Here is a 15,969-nt window from a genome sequence, read left to right on the forward strand (position 1 = left end):
AGGTGTGGTTGACGGCAATTTTCAGGCGATTGTTTGATGATGCGAGGATCTTCTGTATGAACTCCAGAAGCTGGGTTTCCTTCAAGTGGAGTAGTGGTTAAACTTATTGAAGAACAGTTTTGACCTTCTGGTCTGTGGTTTGTCAGAATTTGGCTTCCTGGAATCTCAACTGCTTCACGATGTTGTTGCATGTCATTAATTGTGTACCACAACATTTCTGTCTTGTACTAGAGTTTCAGAACTCAAAGCAGGGTGACCTACAGGGGACAGCAAAGGTTGTGCGGTTCGGTGTGTGTTTAATCCCCTGTTATAGTTGGGGGGGGGTCACACTCCCAGAACGGGGGTGCAGTGGGGAAGTACAGTACAACTGAAGGGGTTGTACTGTGAGAGACTTGAAATAGACTGCTGGAGTTGGCAGCCAATGTTAGGGTGGACTTGGAGATGACATAGAGCAAGCAAGGAAGGTAGACATGGGCTGAGGAAGATCAAGTCATCAGACCAATTCCCTGTTTTACTCTGCAGAAGAAGACACAATGTGAAGACGGGGGAGATGGGGGGGCTGCCAGAGGCGTTTGAAGGAAGTATCCTTGTTTCCAATGGTGGGTCCTGATGGAGAAGACTTAAAAGGATGTAACAGTTGTTACGGCAAAAGAACATCAAGTTGGCATTAACAAAGACAAGCGTCATGATACGGAAAGAGCTGCTCGATGCACGCAAAGCTTTGAGAAGTGTTCGGGAAGGTGTGAGTGGGCCGAGAAGCAAGAAGAAGAGAGGTGGGTGGGAGCTCGTACCTGTACGAAACATCTCGTGCGATGGCAGAAATGTGGTTGAACTGGTGGGAAAAAGAGGAGATCAATCTGTTTCATGCTCGTGTACGTGGAGCAGCTGTGATGGAAATGACAGCAAAGAAATCTAGAGAGAATGATGATGTCTCATGTTTGTTTTGTCAAACAAACTTGACAAATAGTTTAGCAGTTGGAATCTGATATGTTTCCAAATACGCAAAATACATGAAATATGTTTATATTTGATGGATATTTGAACTTTTAAGGCAACACCAAGACTGAAAGGATTTAAACTATGAATTCAAAGGATGGTTTAAAGTCTGATAGTCATCTGTGATGTATTTAGATCCTGCGATTGAACCATCATCGATGCTCCGTCTATGTGTGTTCTTGACTGTGTGTACTGTAGCATGGCGCCGCTGCCGTCACCACTTCATATTGGTTATAATGCTTTACTGATAATAATCTGATTTCACATTGTAGAAATACTACATCCAAGTGGATTAAGGATGCCAGACAAGTGATTAGTTCTGTATCCTCGGAGGCAGCTGAGGCAATATGTGAGGGTGAAGCCGGTGCTCGTTCCTCAGTGTTTGGTCTGGCAGAAGGTGTGTTTGTGTTCCATCCCCTGGTACATAGAGGTTTGCAGGAACCCTGGAGGATTTGGTCAGGATTAGGTGGTAGGATCAGGTTGCAGTGTGACTATCAACATTGGCCAACCAGATGACCATGTGAATGGAACCGACATGCCAGCACTCATATGCTATTAGATTTTGAGGGACAAACACATAAGCTCTGCCATTTCAATGTGTCTTCCTGAATTTCACATTTTGTCAACTCATTTTACCCTTAACTTTTCTGTCAACTTTTTGAATTTTCACCCAAAACCTTTCACTTTCTGTCGCAACAAACAACAAAGAAGTTTCTCCCTTGTCATCCGCAACAGAAACCTGCATCCATTCTATAAATCATGCTTCCTTTTTCGTGACATACATGACACATGGAATTAACAGGACTTGGTCTGCACTATGAAACAGAAATGTGGTTGAAATAGATGAAATAGCAGCCGGACGTATTTTTCGCTGCAGAGCGACTTGCTGCTGATGAAGCTGTATCCCCCACAAGGCATCCATCACCACTGCTCCATAGAATGCAGCCTCTGCTGCAAAATCAATGGGTTTCTGTGAAGTCTGCTTCCCCTATTAGCGTTTTAAGATAATTAAACTATAGCATTCTCTGAACTGCACCAGTCAACAGTCTTTTTATACTCATTCATTTTGTTTGATTCTTATTTTGACAGTGCAGGATTAGGATACTTCAGAGAGACTTTTACATGTGTGGAAAATGAATATTTCATACATGTCTAGTTGTGAGCGATCCATGTCAGTGTCTATAGCATGTTTATGCATTATGGAGGGGTTCTGAGCTGGTAGCAACACCAGACTGAGAGTTAGACAAATGACACGCACCAATAAGATCTAATCATCTCTTCTTCATGGCTGCTATTGTGTAATATCCCAGCCAGAGATTGGTTGAGCTATTCTGGGTTCAGAGACGATAGAAAGAAACTCTTGAGGTCCGTTTGCCAAGCCGAGCGGTTCTTCCTGGCTGGGATCTCGCGCTGTGGAGCCCTTATTGATCCAGGGGCGTTTGAACTGTTACTCTGGGGTGTATCCCATATCACACATAAAGCATTGGTATCGAATGCTGGAACAAATGCCTCTCACTGGTGATGGATGAAGGTTGGCTGCGAGGTGGCAGAGTTTTGTTCAAATAATATTGTAATCTGCTTTTCTTAGAGAAAGCTTGTATGTAAATCTGAAACCAGTTTTGATTGTGAGAATAAAAACGTAAAACTTGAATCAAAAAGTAGATGAGATGGAGTGACAATAATGCTGGTGGTCGTTGTCTGTCATATTGATTATGGGCACCATGTCTTACTTTGTTCAGTAAAAGCTGTGTCAATGAAAGGGCTAAAAAATCCAATGTGTGCTTGAAGAAGGAGATCTGATCAGTGTGTCAGACAGGACCATTAACATGTCTGAATGCATACTGGAGATGTGTGTGTTTCCATTCTCCTCACGTGTTTAGATATTGTCTTTGTCTGCCATAGCAAACCTCCATGTAGACGTACGGTAGTTGTGATTATATTCTAGAAAACGTAGGGAATGTGTCATATTTTCATCACTGATGGCTCCAGAATGCAGGTGTTCATTGTTTGTGGGTTTCAGTGCAGCTGCTGTGTGTTTGTACCTGAAATAAGTAGCATCCATCATCCATCCATCATGCTGTGATCCAGCAGGGAATGTGTTTGCGCTCCTCCAGCCATCGCTGCTCGATTCTGGGGCAACCTTGACCCCCATCGCTGGTTGAGGCTCACGGACGCGGAGTGGAAATAAATAATAGAACATATATGGGTTATCTGAGGGTTGCAACCTTGGGTTTGTTTGTGTTCTTGCTCAGGAAGACTGCAAATTTTTTAATCCTAAGGCTGATTTCATGCGTCCTCCCCCCCCCTCTCTGCTCTGTCTCTCTTTCCCCCCTCCTCTAATTCTCCACTTTCATCACCACACTCACGACCAAAACACCCCGAGTGCTCCAGCTTCCCGCCCCCACCTTCTCATCTTCTGTGTGCACTCTCAATAGAGACAGAATGGGAAGGAGGAGCGGGGGGGGGGTACAAACCAGTTGAGAATTGCCGCTCCGAATGCGTCTACGTCAGAGAGACACGCTCAGACACAAAGACACCTGGCTCCGGCTCATTCCTACCCACATCTCTCCCCCTCTCTGGCTTTCTCCCCCCGTCTCGCTACCAGACTGGAGAGTAAACACCCCCACGCACAGGAGGCAGCTGAATCCCGTTTTGAATTTTGATTTTCTTGGTAGTTGTTGATGCCACACCCGGGCTGCTTCTTCTTTGTCTCTGTAGGGATGCTTTTGTGAGCTCATGCCACAGGTAATAACAAAAGCTTGAAGAGATGAAGAAAATCTGGTCCAAGAAGAGGTTTCAGGTGAGTTTGCTGGTAAAACCTGCGTTTACTGATGCCGTTTTGGAGCTACGTCCGTTATCTTTCAGGGAAAGAGCCAGGTTTCATATGTTGGGATGTCTCAGCGCACCCTTTACCTGATTATGTGGCGCTGATGTGTTGATTTGTAGCCGGCATGTCAGTAATATGCTGTCAGGGATGCATTCATGAAAACTAATCATTAACAGGAAAGAGTGAAAGTCTGGACAGGAGAGAAGAGGCTCGTCTTCCTCTCTGTTGTTTGTGGTGTGTCGATAAAGTGAGGACAAATCGGTACAGCGTGACCAAGAAACTCTGATTCTCAGGAAGTGTGTCCTAGTTCCACCTGTGTCACTGAGCACATTCGTGTCAGATATCTATATCACGTAGGCATTTGCTGTCACACATAATTCTCATCAAGTTTCACAATTTGTGAGCAGAAAAGTGTGTCAGTAGGCTACAGTCCATGATGACTTGAGATTCAGGGCAGCCAGTCACAACGGCTATGAAGGCGTCTTCAGCTGCTCTGACCTCCACATGAGACTTGTTCTGTTGCTTCCATCAGCAGATTTGTGGGAATAAAGCTGATTATACTTGGATTATATCCACTGAATATTTGCCAAAAGCAGCCTTTACAAAGGATGCTGTTTGTAGCTGGGACTCGCTGATTAAGATTGCCTTGAGGCTACAACAATGGAACCATGACGACGATGGAAGCTTCCAGTGGAGTCTCTCAAAGACTCTGGCAGCGTTCAATCACACGACCTGACACACAAGTTGTTAAGAAGTGGGGGGAAAGGGAGTGTGAAATGACTCACTTACAGTTTGCACTTTTTTTCTCTACTGGTTTCCATCCACTGCAGTGTAGTGAGTCACTGTGAGGAGCTGAGCTTTGGTCTCATTGGCTGTCCAAGAACAGGTTTTCCAGCGTCTGGATGACCTGAACTCTAGCATCAAACGTCTTCTAGTTAGTTCTTCATCACTCATCAGCTGTCAGCGAGTTTGATGAGAGAGATCAGGGTTTTCATGACAAATGTCAGACAGCTGGACTGGTGGAGGTGTTGTTGGGCTACGACCTTCATGTGGTGAAACGAAGGCTTCTGTGTTCCTCTTGAGCACAGAACTTTGTGAAACATTTGTCCTCGTTTCACACTTCACTATAAATGGTTTCTGTGAATTGAGCTCCTGGACCGGTCATCTGGGTTTTCACCTCTTATTATACATCTAATTGGACTGTGACTGTGGCTTCAGCCCAAGGGTTGCTGGGTTTTATTGGGCTTTTACTAATATATCCAGGAAGTCAAACCTGGGTCTGACTTTCTGGATATATCCAGTGATGACATGACCCAGGCTGGAATGAACTGGCTGGACATCTCAGGCTGCTTGTCATACTCTCCAGTTTACACAGCGTGCGCGTTTTGGGTTTGGATGATGTTTTTTCTGAACAAAGACAAATTCTAGTAAAAAATCTGAGTGCTGGAAATGAAACACGGTTATATCCTTTGGCTGCTCTCTGTGTACAACATCGACTCGGGCTGTGCTTTACTGTCAAATAACACATCTCACTCTGTGTCTTGTTTCAGAGGACTGGGCACTCCACGCGGACATTTGGCAGATTTACCCATGGTGTGTTGTCAGTATGAGCTTTACACCATTCCTGCTATTTTCCTTTGAAATTCTAAACTGCAGAGGCCTGTGATATTTGCCTCTGATTCTGTTTGTGTTTGACAGTGTGTCCCATGTTAGCAGTAACTTTTTTCATACATGAAAGATGATGTTGAATATCTGTCCTGCTTCGCTCTATATGCTTTTGGGGGTTCAGTGACCCTCCATCCACCAGCGTGTTACCTCTCACTGGCCGATGTAAATGTTACAATGTCCAAATCATATTTGCATTACAATACATGCTGCGGACTGTGAGATGTATTCCCCCATCATTACGTTGTTGAGTCAACCACCACCACCCCTCCCGGTGTGCAGCCATTTAACTTCATTTGATGCAGATGGGTGGATCTGCTTACCCACACGCAGGAAAATGCACACATGCTGTTAGCAATCCGGGGAGTTAATGGTTATTGTTCATGTTACATTGGCTTTCTTATCATTCGGCAGAAGCTTGTGGAATGATCTAATCAGGATGTGACTGGTTGTGAGGAGCGATGAGGTGCGACCTCCTCTGTGGTTGTCATCCTCCTCCTTCCTGAGCTCTAACCAGTAAACATATCTGTCAGCCACCCAGCAGCACGGCCGCTGATTTTAGACTCTAATGGGTACGAAGAGGATTGGCCGTGTGGGTGAGAGGGATGCTGGTTTCCATAGTAACGGTGCTCTCCCGTCTGCCCTCTCTTGCTGCCACTATGGAAGCGAAGTTTTCCGCTCCTGCCGAAAGCAAAGCTACGGTAAAAGCCGCCTGTCTCGATTCACCCTTATTTTTGTTCTTCTTCTTCTTCTTCTTCTCATCCTCCCCTCCCATCTGTTCATCCCGCTGATGTAACGCCATCTCAGCCGCAGAGTCGAGGTGCTTTGTTTCCAACCCCGTTTGTGGTTTCTTTCTCCCTCTCACTTCAGCTTGTGTGTTGTTTTCTTGGTCCTGATATTCAAGTTTCATCAAGAAATATTCCTGATAAGTTCAAGGTCAAATGAAGGACTCTGTGAGGTTTCATTTTTGTGGTTTCAGTTTCTGCGGTGTACTCGACTTTACCTACGTATTAAATCAGTTTGAAAGATAATAATAACAGTCTGCATGATTATCATGTCTGTTTAACACCTACAAATAAATCTTGGTTAATAACTACTGAAGTGAGAGTCACTATTTCAGCAGGTCTGAATGAAGAAAGAATAGTCCTCTATTTTGATTATTATCAATGTCGTATTCTTCTTTATTCGGGGAAAAACAATCCCCCACCACAAAACACATTTTAAAAGTCATGTATTTTTAAAAGCCACAGCTGGTTTCAGCTCATTTTGTTCACTCCGGGGGCTCCCTGTGGCTGTTTTCAGGGTACCATCAATCTCTCTGCCATTATGTTAATGTGAAATATCATTTTCACCAGCAGTCAACCTCATCTTCTCCTCTTCAGTTCTCCTTCCTCCTCCTTTTTCCATCTTGAATCACGCCTGCGTGTTTCTCCTCGTTAGACTCTGAGACCACAGAAGATGAGACCACAGAGCCACAGATGGAAACCAAAGAAGGGGCCGGGAGGCACCAAGACAAGGCTGGACGGAGAGGACCTCCAGGTACGCCTGCGGACATCTAGCTTAGCATGTTGAGAATGAGCTCGTCACGATTGACATTTCATCCTTTTTCTCTGGTAATCCTGATAATGCACCGTTTGAAGCTAATTAATGGTGAGGATGTTGGTCTGAGTTACTGCAGGAGTGACGTTGCTGCTACAGACACACGAAACAATGATACATTGCCAGTTAATACATATAACACGAGGTTGTTTTCAACGGGCCAAAGTCATGTGTTGGGTTAAATCCAACATGGCAGAATGCATGAGTCCCTCACGGTGTGATGGAACGCTGTGACACACTGCCCCAGTTTCAGCAGGTAACCTGTCTCAGGTCTGGATCTGGCTCCACAGGGAACAGGCGGCCTACAAAAGGGAGTGTTTCTGTGGGATAAATGGCGTTGAAGCTAATGACTCCATTAGAAAATAATGAGCCAGAATTAAATTACGGTATAAATGAAGAGCGTTAAAATGGAGACAGATAAAGTACATCCACTAACTGGATGTGGAAATGAGGAATTGTGAGATTTGTCATACCACATCTACACAAGGTGTTTTATTGACATATAAAATTCAGTGCTAGAATGATCACGTTAGTCACGCAATAATTCATTTATTTAAAAAAAAGATGAGTCTGCAGCTGTTTCCATAGTAAATCATTTTTAACTGTTTCTCTAAAGGGAGAATCTGCTGTTTTTCCCTGATGAAAGTCTTGAAAAGTCTTTTTGCTTTTGCAGATTGAACAAACATTAAGTGTAACAGGAGAGTTTTAACTTCGTAATTATGGATGCAACCAGGGAAGCCATGAAGAGAATCAGTTATCTGTGATTTATTAGTGGATTCATCTATAATAACAGAAAGCTCTAGCTCTACCTACTTTAATGTTCAGGGGGAGGTGAAAAAAACTTTATTATTGCACCAACGTGGCCTGGTTTGTTGCTAGAGGGGCTGGTAAGCCCCCGTCACCCCTTTCCAACCAGGCAACAGGATTTCTAAATATAGACTGAAGTATTGACACCCTTCGCTGGTACCTAAAAGAAATGTTACGTTCTTCCCTTGCTTGTTTGATGTGCGCACATTCTAAACCGGCGTGTTGGCGGCCAACTACACTCCTCTAGGGACAAGTAATAAGAAAAACAGAGAATATCAAATCAGGGAGGGAAGACATGATGAATCGTTTGTCCTCTTCAAGGATCCTGGTTGTGTCAGCTGCATGAAAATAGAGTTCCTTGTTATACACAAACGAGACGTGTTCCTGCTAAAGCATATTGAGTTAAAGTCGCTCTCAAAAAGTCTGATCTGTCTGTTCAGCCAATCAAGTAAAAATTGGAATGAATGCTTTTTGGAGGAGTGAAGAGACCCTGGAGCGTTTGATATTCTCCTAGAACACCATCCCGTTTGGATTGTGTTGGTTTTTTCTGCTTTATGGGGACGTTTTGTGGCGCTGACTCAGTAGGGTTTCTGATTGCCGTAAGAGACACCGATGCTGTCTCAAGGTTTCCATCGGCTGAAGATGCTGACTGCCTCCTCTTTTCGCTGCCGAGGCATTCCTGTCTCCATTGCTCATCACTAAAATGTCAATCATTACCTGATTTGCGATGGGGGAGGATCGCTTTAAGTGATGCACACTCCACAACGTGGCTCTTACGCCTGCTTTCATTTCCTGTTTCAAACAATCAATAGTCTCTTTATGCCTGGTGCTTTTTTCATGCGTCAGATGTTGCTCAGGACTCTTCCTCTGGTGTTCACGAGTCAGACGTCATCTGTACAGTGCCGTAAAGTCAGACACAATGTGACTGTGCTTGTCTTCCTCCAGGTGAGGCTGGAGGAATGATGGACTACAACCCGGATGCTCCAGACCGGAGGGCGACCCTCCCCGGCGGCTACGACCCTGTGGTGGAACGAGAGCTCCGAGCTCTCGGCTCTCGCCCTCCAGGGTCATACTTGGACCCCACAAATCCAGCCAGGCAAGCCCTCGGAGGGGTTCCTACCGAGGGGCCCCCACCCGTCCGTCACCTGGGCGTGGAACCGCTGATCCGGGCGTCTCATGCTAACCTGGCCCGGCCTGTTCAGGGGTCAGAGGAAAGTGTTTCAGTAGGCAGCGACTACTATGGCAGCATGTTCAGCCTCTACAGGGGGAGAACGTTTTCTATGCCCTTATAGCGTTTGGCCTTCCATTATTGGATTCCACTGAAAACCCAAGACTGGCCACAAACTCCAATTTGCAAAGAAACCTGACAAAACCAGACAACAAATCCTCCATAGACCCAACTTGTGAAACATTTTTTACTCTAAATTTATACTTTCCAGTTTTTTTCATTCAGTTACTTCCCATTTTTATGTTGGTGCCACGCTTTCCTTTGGCTCTGCTGTCACTGCTGTGACTGTGGTTTGGTTTCAGTCTAACAATGATTATAAAATCATTGGTGATTTTTCTTGCAGCCATTCGGCACGATCTTCTGATTTGTTTTATTCAGCACTTCTAAAGCTGTGACTTCTGCATGTCTCCTCCAGCGGCGTCTCGCTTTTGGATTAACACCATATCTTTATAGGTTTGCTGTGACACGCATGGTTTGCCAGCTTTGATTCAAGCTAATGTTAGCGTGAATGTTCTCACAAATTAGCGTATTTTTAGGCATGATCCTTTCTATTGGAGCTAAAGCAGGGGTATATTTTCTAACATTTTGTAAGAGTTGGTGTGAATTTGTAGTTTTGTTGCTACAACATTCCTACAGTTTGCAATTACTCCTGATTTTGAGTGTCATCCACTACATCACCAGGATCTGCAGAACCTCTTGCAGACGTTTTGTCATTGTTGTTTTATTTTTAATTAAGTTTTCCATCATTATGGTTTGCATTGCTTAAAGTCTTTCTTTCTGAAAATGAGACAAAAATCATGAAGAACTTGACAGTAAATTTGAAAATAGATTTAAATCAATTAACACAAGTCTAGATTCTCCTCTATTACCCTTCCAACACCTGCATCAACTGCGCAGAGCTCTAATGTTCCATTTCCCCTCAATCCTCAACCCTCTAGGACTCACGCTGACCAATCAGAGGGGCTCGACCCCCATGCCCCCCAGCCTCCTCCCAGTTCAAACAAAAGTAGTATCGGTACCCAAAATCAAGACCTGGACAAACCCAGACCTCATTCGTCTCAGACAGACGACGCATCGTCTGTTAATAATGTTGTCATGACGCCCAAACTGGCTCGCGCCGGGCCCAAGATCTCTGATAAGGTCCGTGCTTTTGAGGAGCGCCAGGCTAGCGTGGATCCTTCCTTTGAGTCTGATGACAGCAGGAAGAAGGGCGCAGCCCACAAGAGAGCAGCCTTCAAGCAACGGGCCTCTTCTCTGGAGGAGAAGACCAGCTACTCTCAGAGGGTCCAGAACTACCAGAGCAAGTTTGCAGAGGAGCTCCAGAGGATAAAGAAACTTGTGGGGAAGTCGAGTTTGAAGAAGGCGTACTCCACCGAGCATCTGCCACAGAAAGAGAGGCTGGATGTGGGCAAAATCGAGCCTATTCCCCCCAGAGTGGCTGAAAAGTTGGAGGCGCGAGTGCGAGTGGCGGAGGGCAGAATCGACCAGAGGAGGGAAGACGAGGACAGACGGCCGGTTCCTCTGCGGGGCAGCAGTCTGAGCAGTCAGAGCGACAGCCTCGGAATGGATCGTTTGACACAGTCGGACTCACGGGGGAAACCATTGGATAGTGCATCACAGGAAAGCGCCAGGAAGATCTTTGTTGCCATGGAGACGGCACCAGTTCATCCGTTACCGGGACAACCATCGCCAACAGCCACAAGGACGGGCCTCGGCAGGTTTGGAGATTGTCTCTGCTGATGACTTTGTCGCGCTTGAGTGTCTTTGGTGTCTTTTCTCATCACAACTGAAATCCATTCAACGCTTGTTGTATTTTTTTTAACCCCATCCTGTCTGAACACAGGGGAGCATCTGCAGCAGATGAGCACACACTCGCTTCCCCCCTCCAGAAGTCCTTCACCGACCCAGAACGCAGGTCACCGAGCCCGCATGGGAAGAGAGCATCCCCGCTCATGTCGAGGGAGTACCCACCCAAGCCCCCCCGGCTCACCTCGTCGCCCACTCCCGTTAGCCCTCTCCTGAAAAAGAGGAGGGCGGAGGCGAGTCGGACGTCTTCGGCCCCAAAGGTGAACGTCCCCACCCTGCTGGTGGAGGACGAGCCCATGGAGACACAACACGCTTCTGTGGGGAGGTGGGGGGGCGTTCACCAGAGCAAAAGGGGCCATTCTGCTCAGGACACATCTCCTGAGGAAGGTAGGACACATCTGATGGATGAGCCTGATTGGGTAGGGGAGGGGGGTCTTCTCTGCCGCTCTTCTTCCCATAAGTGAACCCCCTGGTTTCAGGGGCCTCACCTGATGACCCCCACCTGTCTGCTGATGATGAGCTGGCCGAGGCCCCCAGGTTTGAAAGGCCCCTCGCAGACGCCACAGCCTCCAGCGGCTCAAGGGCTACGATGAGATGCGTCATCACCGGGACACCGCCCCCTACAGGTACAGCTGGGAACAGCATCTATCAATACATTCCTTCCTTTCGTGGACTCTTTTTCTGTTTTTCTATTTTTAATATAGAAAAGCAGAGAAATACCAAAACTGCGGCGATTAAACTCACACTGTTAGCGTGTTTAGAATGATTTTAGGAGATAAACAGGTGTGTAATCACACTTTTCTATTTGGGTAATTACGCTACCGCTCACTCTACATTAACTGTAGCTCCACGACAGAGAAAAGAAGCAAACTTAGTTTAGCACTGGGAGCTATCAGAAAGCTCGATGTTCCACCAAGTCCCTGAGAATCATCCTAAACCGGCTTCACCACTGCTGCATAGCAGCGACTTATTCACTATGTGGGCAAATAAGAGGCAGTTGAAAATCCATCCTCCAGGCGTTCTTCACTGATTATCTCGACACCAGTGAGCTCATCTTTGTGCTATATCTGTTTTCTCTGTGGGAGGTTTTTTATTGGGTGTTTTTCTTCTTTGAGAATGTGCTTCTCGCTGCCTCCTCAGTGACATGGAGGAAGAATAATGTGGAGATCCGGAGCGACGCCTTCCATGTGGTTCGAGCTGAAGGCGAGAGGCACAGCCTGGTGATAAAGCAGATGAGGCAGAACAACGCAGGGTCGTACTGCGTCACGGCCGTCAACGTGGCGGGCAGAGCGTCCTGCAGCGCCATCCTCTTTATCCAGTCAGGTGAGGCCAACACGACAAACGAAGAGGGGGTTGCTTTTCCACTGGGGTCCAAAGAAAGGCAAACGCCATCCTCACACGCAAATCCGCCTCTGGCGATCCTCAGCCCGACTACAAAGCCCTGCTGGAGCTCAGCATCCCGATCGGGGCTCCTCGCAGCGATAGTTGCCATGGTAACCCATCAATTCTTAAGGGCTCCCGCCGGCGCCACTTGAAAGCGCTGCCGCCGCCCCACCACGCTACGCTCTCCTGAGTCGTAACAGCGAGCGCGGCGTCCACAACCTGAGTGTGTTATACAGGAGGTTTGTGTGACGCTCGTGTTGTTTCTGTTGCGTGATGCGTGTGAAAAACTCCTACTGGTGTGATTTGCAACCTGCTCCATGGGGCTCCGGCCCACCAGCAGCACAGGCCTGCGTTTCCATATTAGGCCAGCAGAGTCCAACTTGTGGGAGTATTTTTAGCCACCCTCTTGTTCTCCTGGGTAATTGCAGTCTGCTTTTTGTCCCTGTGTGAGACTACGTTCACAACCGTGGTGCTTTTCATCTCCAGATTTCAGCCAAGAATGTTCAGAGAGTGATTTTTAGAGGTTTGGTAAAGGCGATAATTCTGCCTGAAATAATATTTCTGGTGAAAACAAAGTGCAACAGCTTCCGCATGCTGGTGTGTGAGTTGTCAGGATGTCAGGAATGTTAGACAACATGGACGTGACGGTGACGGGAAGCAGGGAGAGATGGGAGGATGAGGCTGAGAGGGCCAGGAGCTTGTTGTGTAAGAGTTGGCAGGTTTGTGTAAATCCTCTCGGGAGTCGTCCCGGTGCTCAGAGCCGCTCACACATTCTCTAGGTAGGTTTATTATTTCATCTTTACAATTCCAGTGTGGCGACAGTTCATGACAGTAAATTAAATGTAAAAATTCAGCATAAACTAATGTTTTATAGCTAGTTGCCAGTTCTTGTATGAATATTTAGCTTCACATGTGTATTTTTTTTAGTATTTATGCATCAACAAAACTGCAGTTTGCTTCATTTAGCACATATGACCCAATTTAATTTCATTATATGCTGCTGGATCTGAAGCGTTTTCCTCCGTCCTGTCTGCAGTCGTTCAGTCTTCATTCTGCTCCGTGACTCATGGACGTGACTCATGTCATCTGTTGATGTCTTAGATCGCACCAGGAATAAGAGACACGTGAGGAACGCTAGCGGGCAGAAATAGAAGGCAGCGTTTAATGATTCTCTCACCAGCAGTGAATTTAACTTCAGGTGAAGTCTGCAGAAGTCCAGACAGTGTCTGCTCTGAAGCTCCACGGGAATAAACGAAAGATTGGATGAGGGATTAAGGGAATAATTCATTTCGTGTTGGGTTAGGGTCCCTTAAGGAGGTCTCTACGCCGTGTGTTGCGTGGGAGCTGTGGCCCACTCACGTCTAACTCAGCGCTCTGCGTTCCAACGGCTTCATCTTGATCTCCAGAAAGGCGAAACTGTAAACATCAGATCCCTGACAGATTGTTTCCATCCAAAGCCCCGACGAGCCACAGTGCTGCTCCGTCGGCCAGATCTCAAGGAGATGTTCACTTCTTTACATAAATTAAAAAGTGTGGACAGGAAGCCAAGTTAAATGGAATTATGTGTAACTCGTGTCCAGTATCCCTCCTTCTCTCCCAGATCCGACCCACGGAGAATGTGTCCGGAGTTCTTTCCCGTCAGACGAGGAGCGTTTGAGCCCTCAGGAGGAGGCGATGGAGGACGGAGACTCGGCCGCTCCAAGTAAATGCGTCCGCTTCAATGAAGCGCCCTCGTTCCAGGTACGTGATCCACAGGCTGGAGAACATGCTGATACAAATGAAGACGTCTGATTGAAAAAGAAGTTTTCATGGTTTTCTTTAAAGCTCTTCTAGCAAACATTTAAATATTTAAATCATCAAAGAATGAAACTAAAACCTTGATTTCAGAATTAGTTTGTTCTTAAAACCTCACTAAAAATTCTTCTATTATCCGATTCAAGCAGCCAATCAAACACAATGACTCCAGATCGATTAATAATCCTTGTTTGTTTGGGTTTTATCATTTATTTCGTTGCTAATTGTTCTGAAGGTGGCACCGTGTGACCAGGGGGTCACCGAGGGTCAGGACGTCATCCTCTCAGCGAAGGTCAGAGGGCAGCCCAGACCCATGGTTTACTGGTAGGACGCCTGTACTGCAACACACACACACACACACACACACACTATAAAACATGAGGGTAAAGTGTGACAGCCGCTGTGTATTGTCCCAGGTTAAAGGACAGAGTGACGATGAGGACGGCAGGACGCTTCGCCCTGCAGGAGACAGACGATGGCGCCAGCGAATTGAGTATCAGCTCGGCTCAGAGGTCCGACGCGGGGCTTTACGTCTGCAAGATCATCAACGAGTCTGGATCCAAGACGGCCGAGTGCAAACTGGAGGTCAAAGGTGAGCGCTGAAAGACCATCAGGTTTTATCGCGTCGGGAAAAATGGGTCGGATTCTTTTTATTGTTGTTTTTTATGCAGCAGCTGCGGCCCAGACGGCGCTGAGAATCACCAGGGAGGTCAAAGACATGGCGGTGAGGGCTGGAGAGTCGGCCATGTTTGAGTGTCACATGACGGGACCTCCAGACATGGATGTGGACTGGCTGTCCAATGGGAAGCTGATCCAGCCGGCGCTGCTCAACTGCAAGATGCACTTCGACGGGAGGAGGTGTGTTCCTTTAGTCTCACGTTTCAAAACCGAGCGGGAAAGCTTCGCGAAACGTTCCGTCGATGTCATCATCCGGCTGACGTCTTTCGCCCCTGTCAGGTGTCGTCTGCTGCTGAATTCAGTCCACGAGGACGACAGCGGGACGTACGTCTGCAAGCTGAGCACGGCTAAAGGTGAGCCCCGCCTCCGTCGCCATGGAGATCGCTCCTCTGCCACTGTCTGACAGTCTGAATCCACAGAGGAGCTGACCTCAAGCGCCAATCTGAGGGTCACCCCGTCCACAGACCCTCTGTTCACCCGCACGCTGGACGTCCTGGAGGTCATTGAAGGTCGCACGGCCAGGTTTGACTGCAAGGTGAGCGGCTCGCCTGCTCCCAGAGTCACATGGATGCATTTTGGTAAGAATCTGTGTTTGCGTCTGACGTGTGGTTTTTTCTCAGGACTCCCCCAGAGGAGCAGCTTCGCTCACCGCTCTCGTTTCTTTTAGAGACTCGAGTGGAGGAGACCGAGAACGTTCGCATCCTTCAAGAGAAGGGTCGCCACTCCCTCGTCATCGCCCGCGTCAGCGGCGACACCGAGGGCTTCTACACGGCCGTCGCACAAAACGTCCACGGCCAGTCGAAATGCACAGCTGAGCTCTACATGCAGGAACCTCGAGCCGCTGCCGTCGCCTCTCACATGTGAGAGAAGGCTTCTTCTCAAACGCTGTCCAATCAGGAGGAGCCAGAATAAGAAACAGAGTTTTCCTTACTCTCCACAGGGCCAAGCTGGAGAAAATGCCCTCCATCCCAGAGGAACCTGAAGTCCTGGAGCGTGAGGTGGAGAAGAGGACCATGCCCGACTTCGTCAAACCACTAGCCGACATCGAAGTGATCGAAGGCAGGGAGGCTGTTCTGAAATGCAAGGTGGCGGGGCTGCCCTACCCCACCATCGGCTGGTACCACAACGGCAAGAGGATCGAGAGCAGTGAGGAGCGCAGGATGACCCAGTGTAAGAACCAGTAAAG

The 15,969-nt window shown here is 47.3% G+C and overlaps 1 protein-coding gene across 2 annotated transcripts in view; it reads left to right on the forward strand.

Annotated features, from left to right (window-relative positions):
• spega (striated muscle enriched protein kinase a) overlaps positions 1 to 15,969 on the forward strand; it is a 29,875-nt gene that overhangs the window by 3,476 nt on the left and 10,430 nt on the right. Inside the window, exons 3-16 of one of the 2 annotated variants that reach the window (XM_068309417.1) lie at positions 6,929 to 7,027; positions 8,840 to 8,990; positions 10,061 to 10,840; positions 10,966 to 11,315; positions 11,408 to 11,554; positions 12,069 to 12,251; positions 13,912 to 14,051; positions 14,341 to 14,429; positions 14,522 to 14,697; positions 14,777 to 14,963; positions 15,063 to 15,136; positions 15,203 to 15,361; positions 15,451 to 15,643; positions 15,724 to 15,953. In XM_068309417.1, the coding sequence (XP_068165518.1) occupies positions 6,929 to 7,027; positions 8,840 to 8,990; positions 10,061 to 10,840; positions 10,966 to 11,315; positions 11,408 to 11,554; positions 12,069 to 12,251; positions 13,912 to 14,051; positions 14,341 to 14,429; positions 14,522 to 14,697; positions 14,777 to 14,963; positions 15,063 to 15,136; positions 15,203 to 15,361; positions 15,451 to 15,643; positions 15,724 to 15,953 (2,958 nt within the window). The remainder of the gene's footprint in view (positions 1 to 6,928; positions 7,028 to 8,839; positions 8,991 to 10,060; positions 10,841 to 10,965; positions 11,316 to 11,407; positions 11,555 to 12,068; positions 12,252 to 13,911; positions 14,052 to 14,340; positions 14,430 to 14,521; positions 14,698 to 14,776; positions 14,964 to 15,062; positions 15,137 to 15,202; positions 15,362 to 15,450; positions 15,644 to 15,723; positions 15,954 to 15,969) is intronic. The other variant, XM_068309419.1, reaches the window with a different exon arrangement.

The sequence above is a fragment of the Antennarius striatus genome, chromosome 24 (genome assembly GCF_040054535.1).
Source record: "Antennarius striatus isolate MH-2024 chromosome 24, ASM4005453v1, whole genome shotgun sequence".
Classification (NCBI taxonomy): domain Eukaryota; kingdom Metazoa; phylum Chordata; class Actinopteri; order Lophiiformes; family Antennariidae; genus Antennarius; species Antennarius striatus.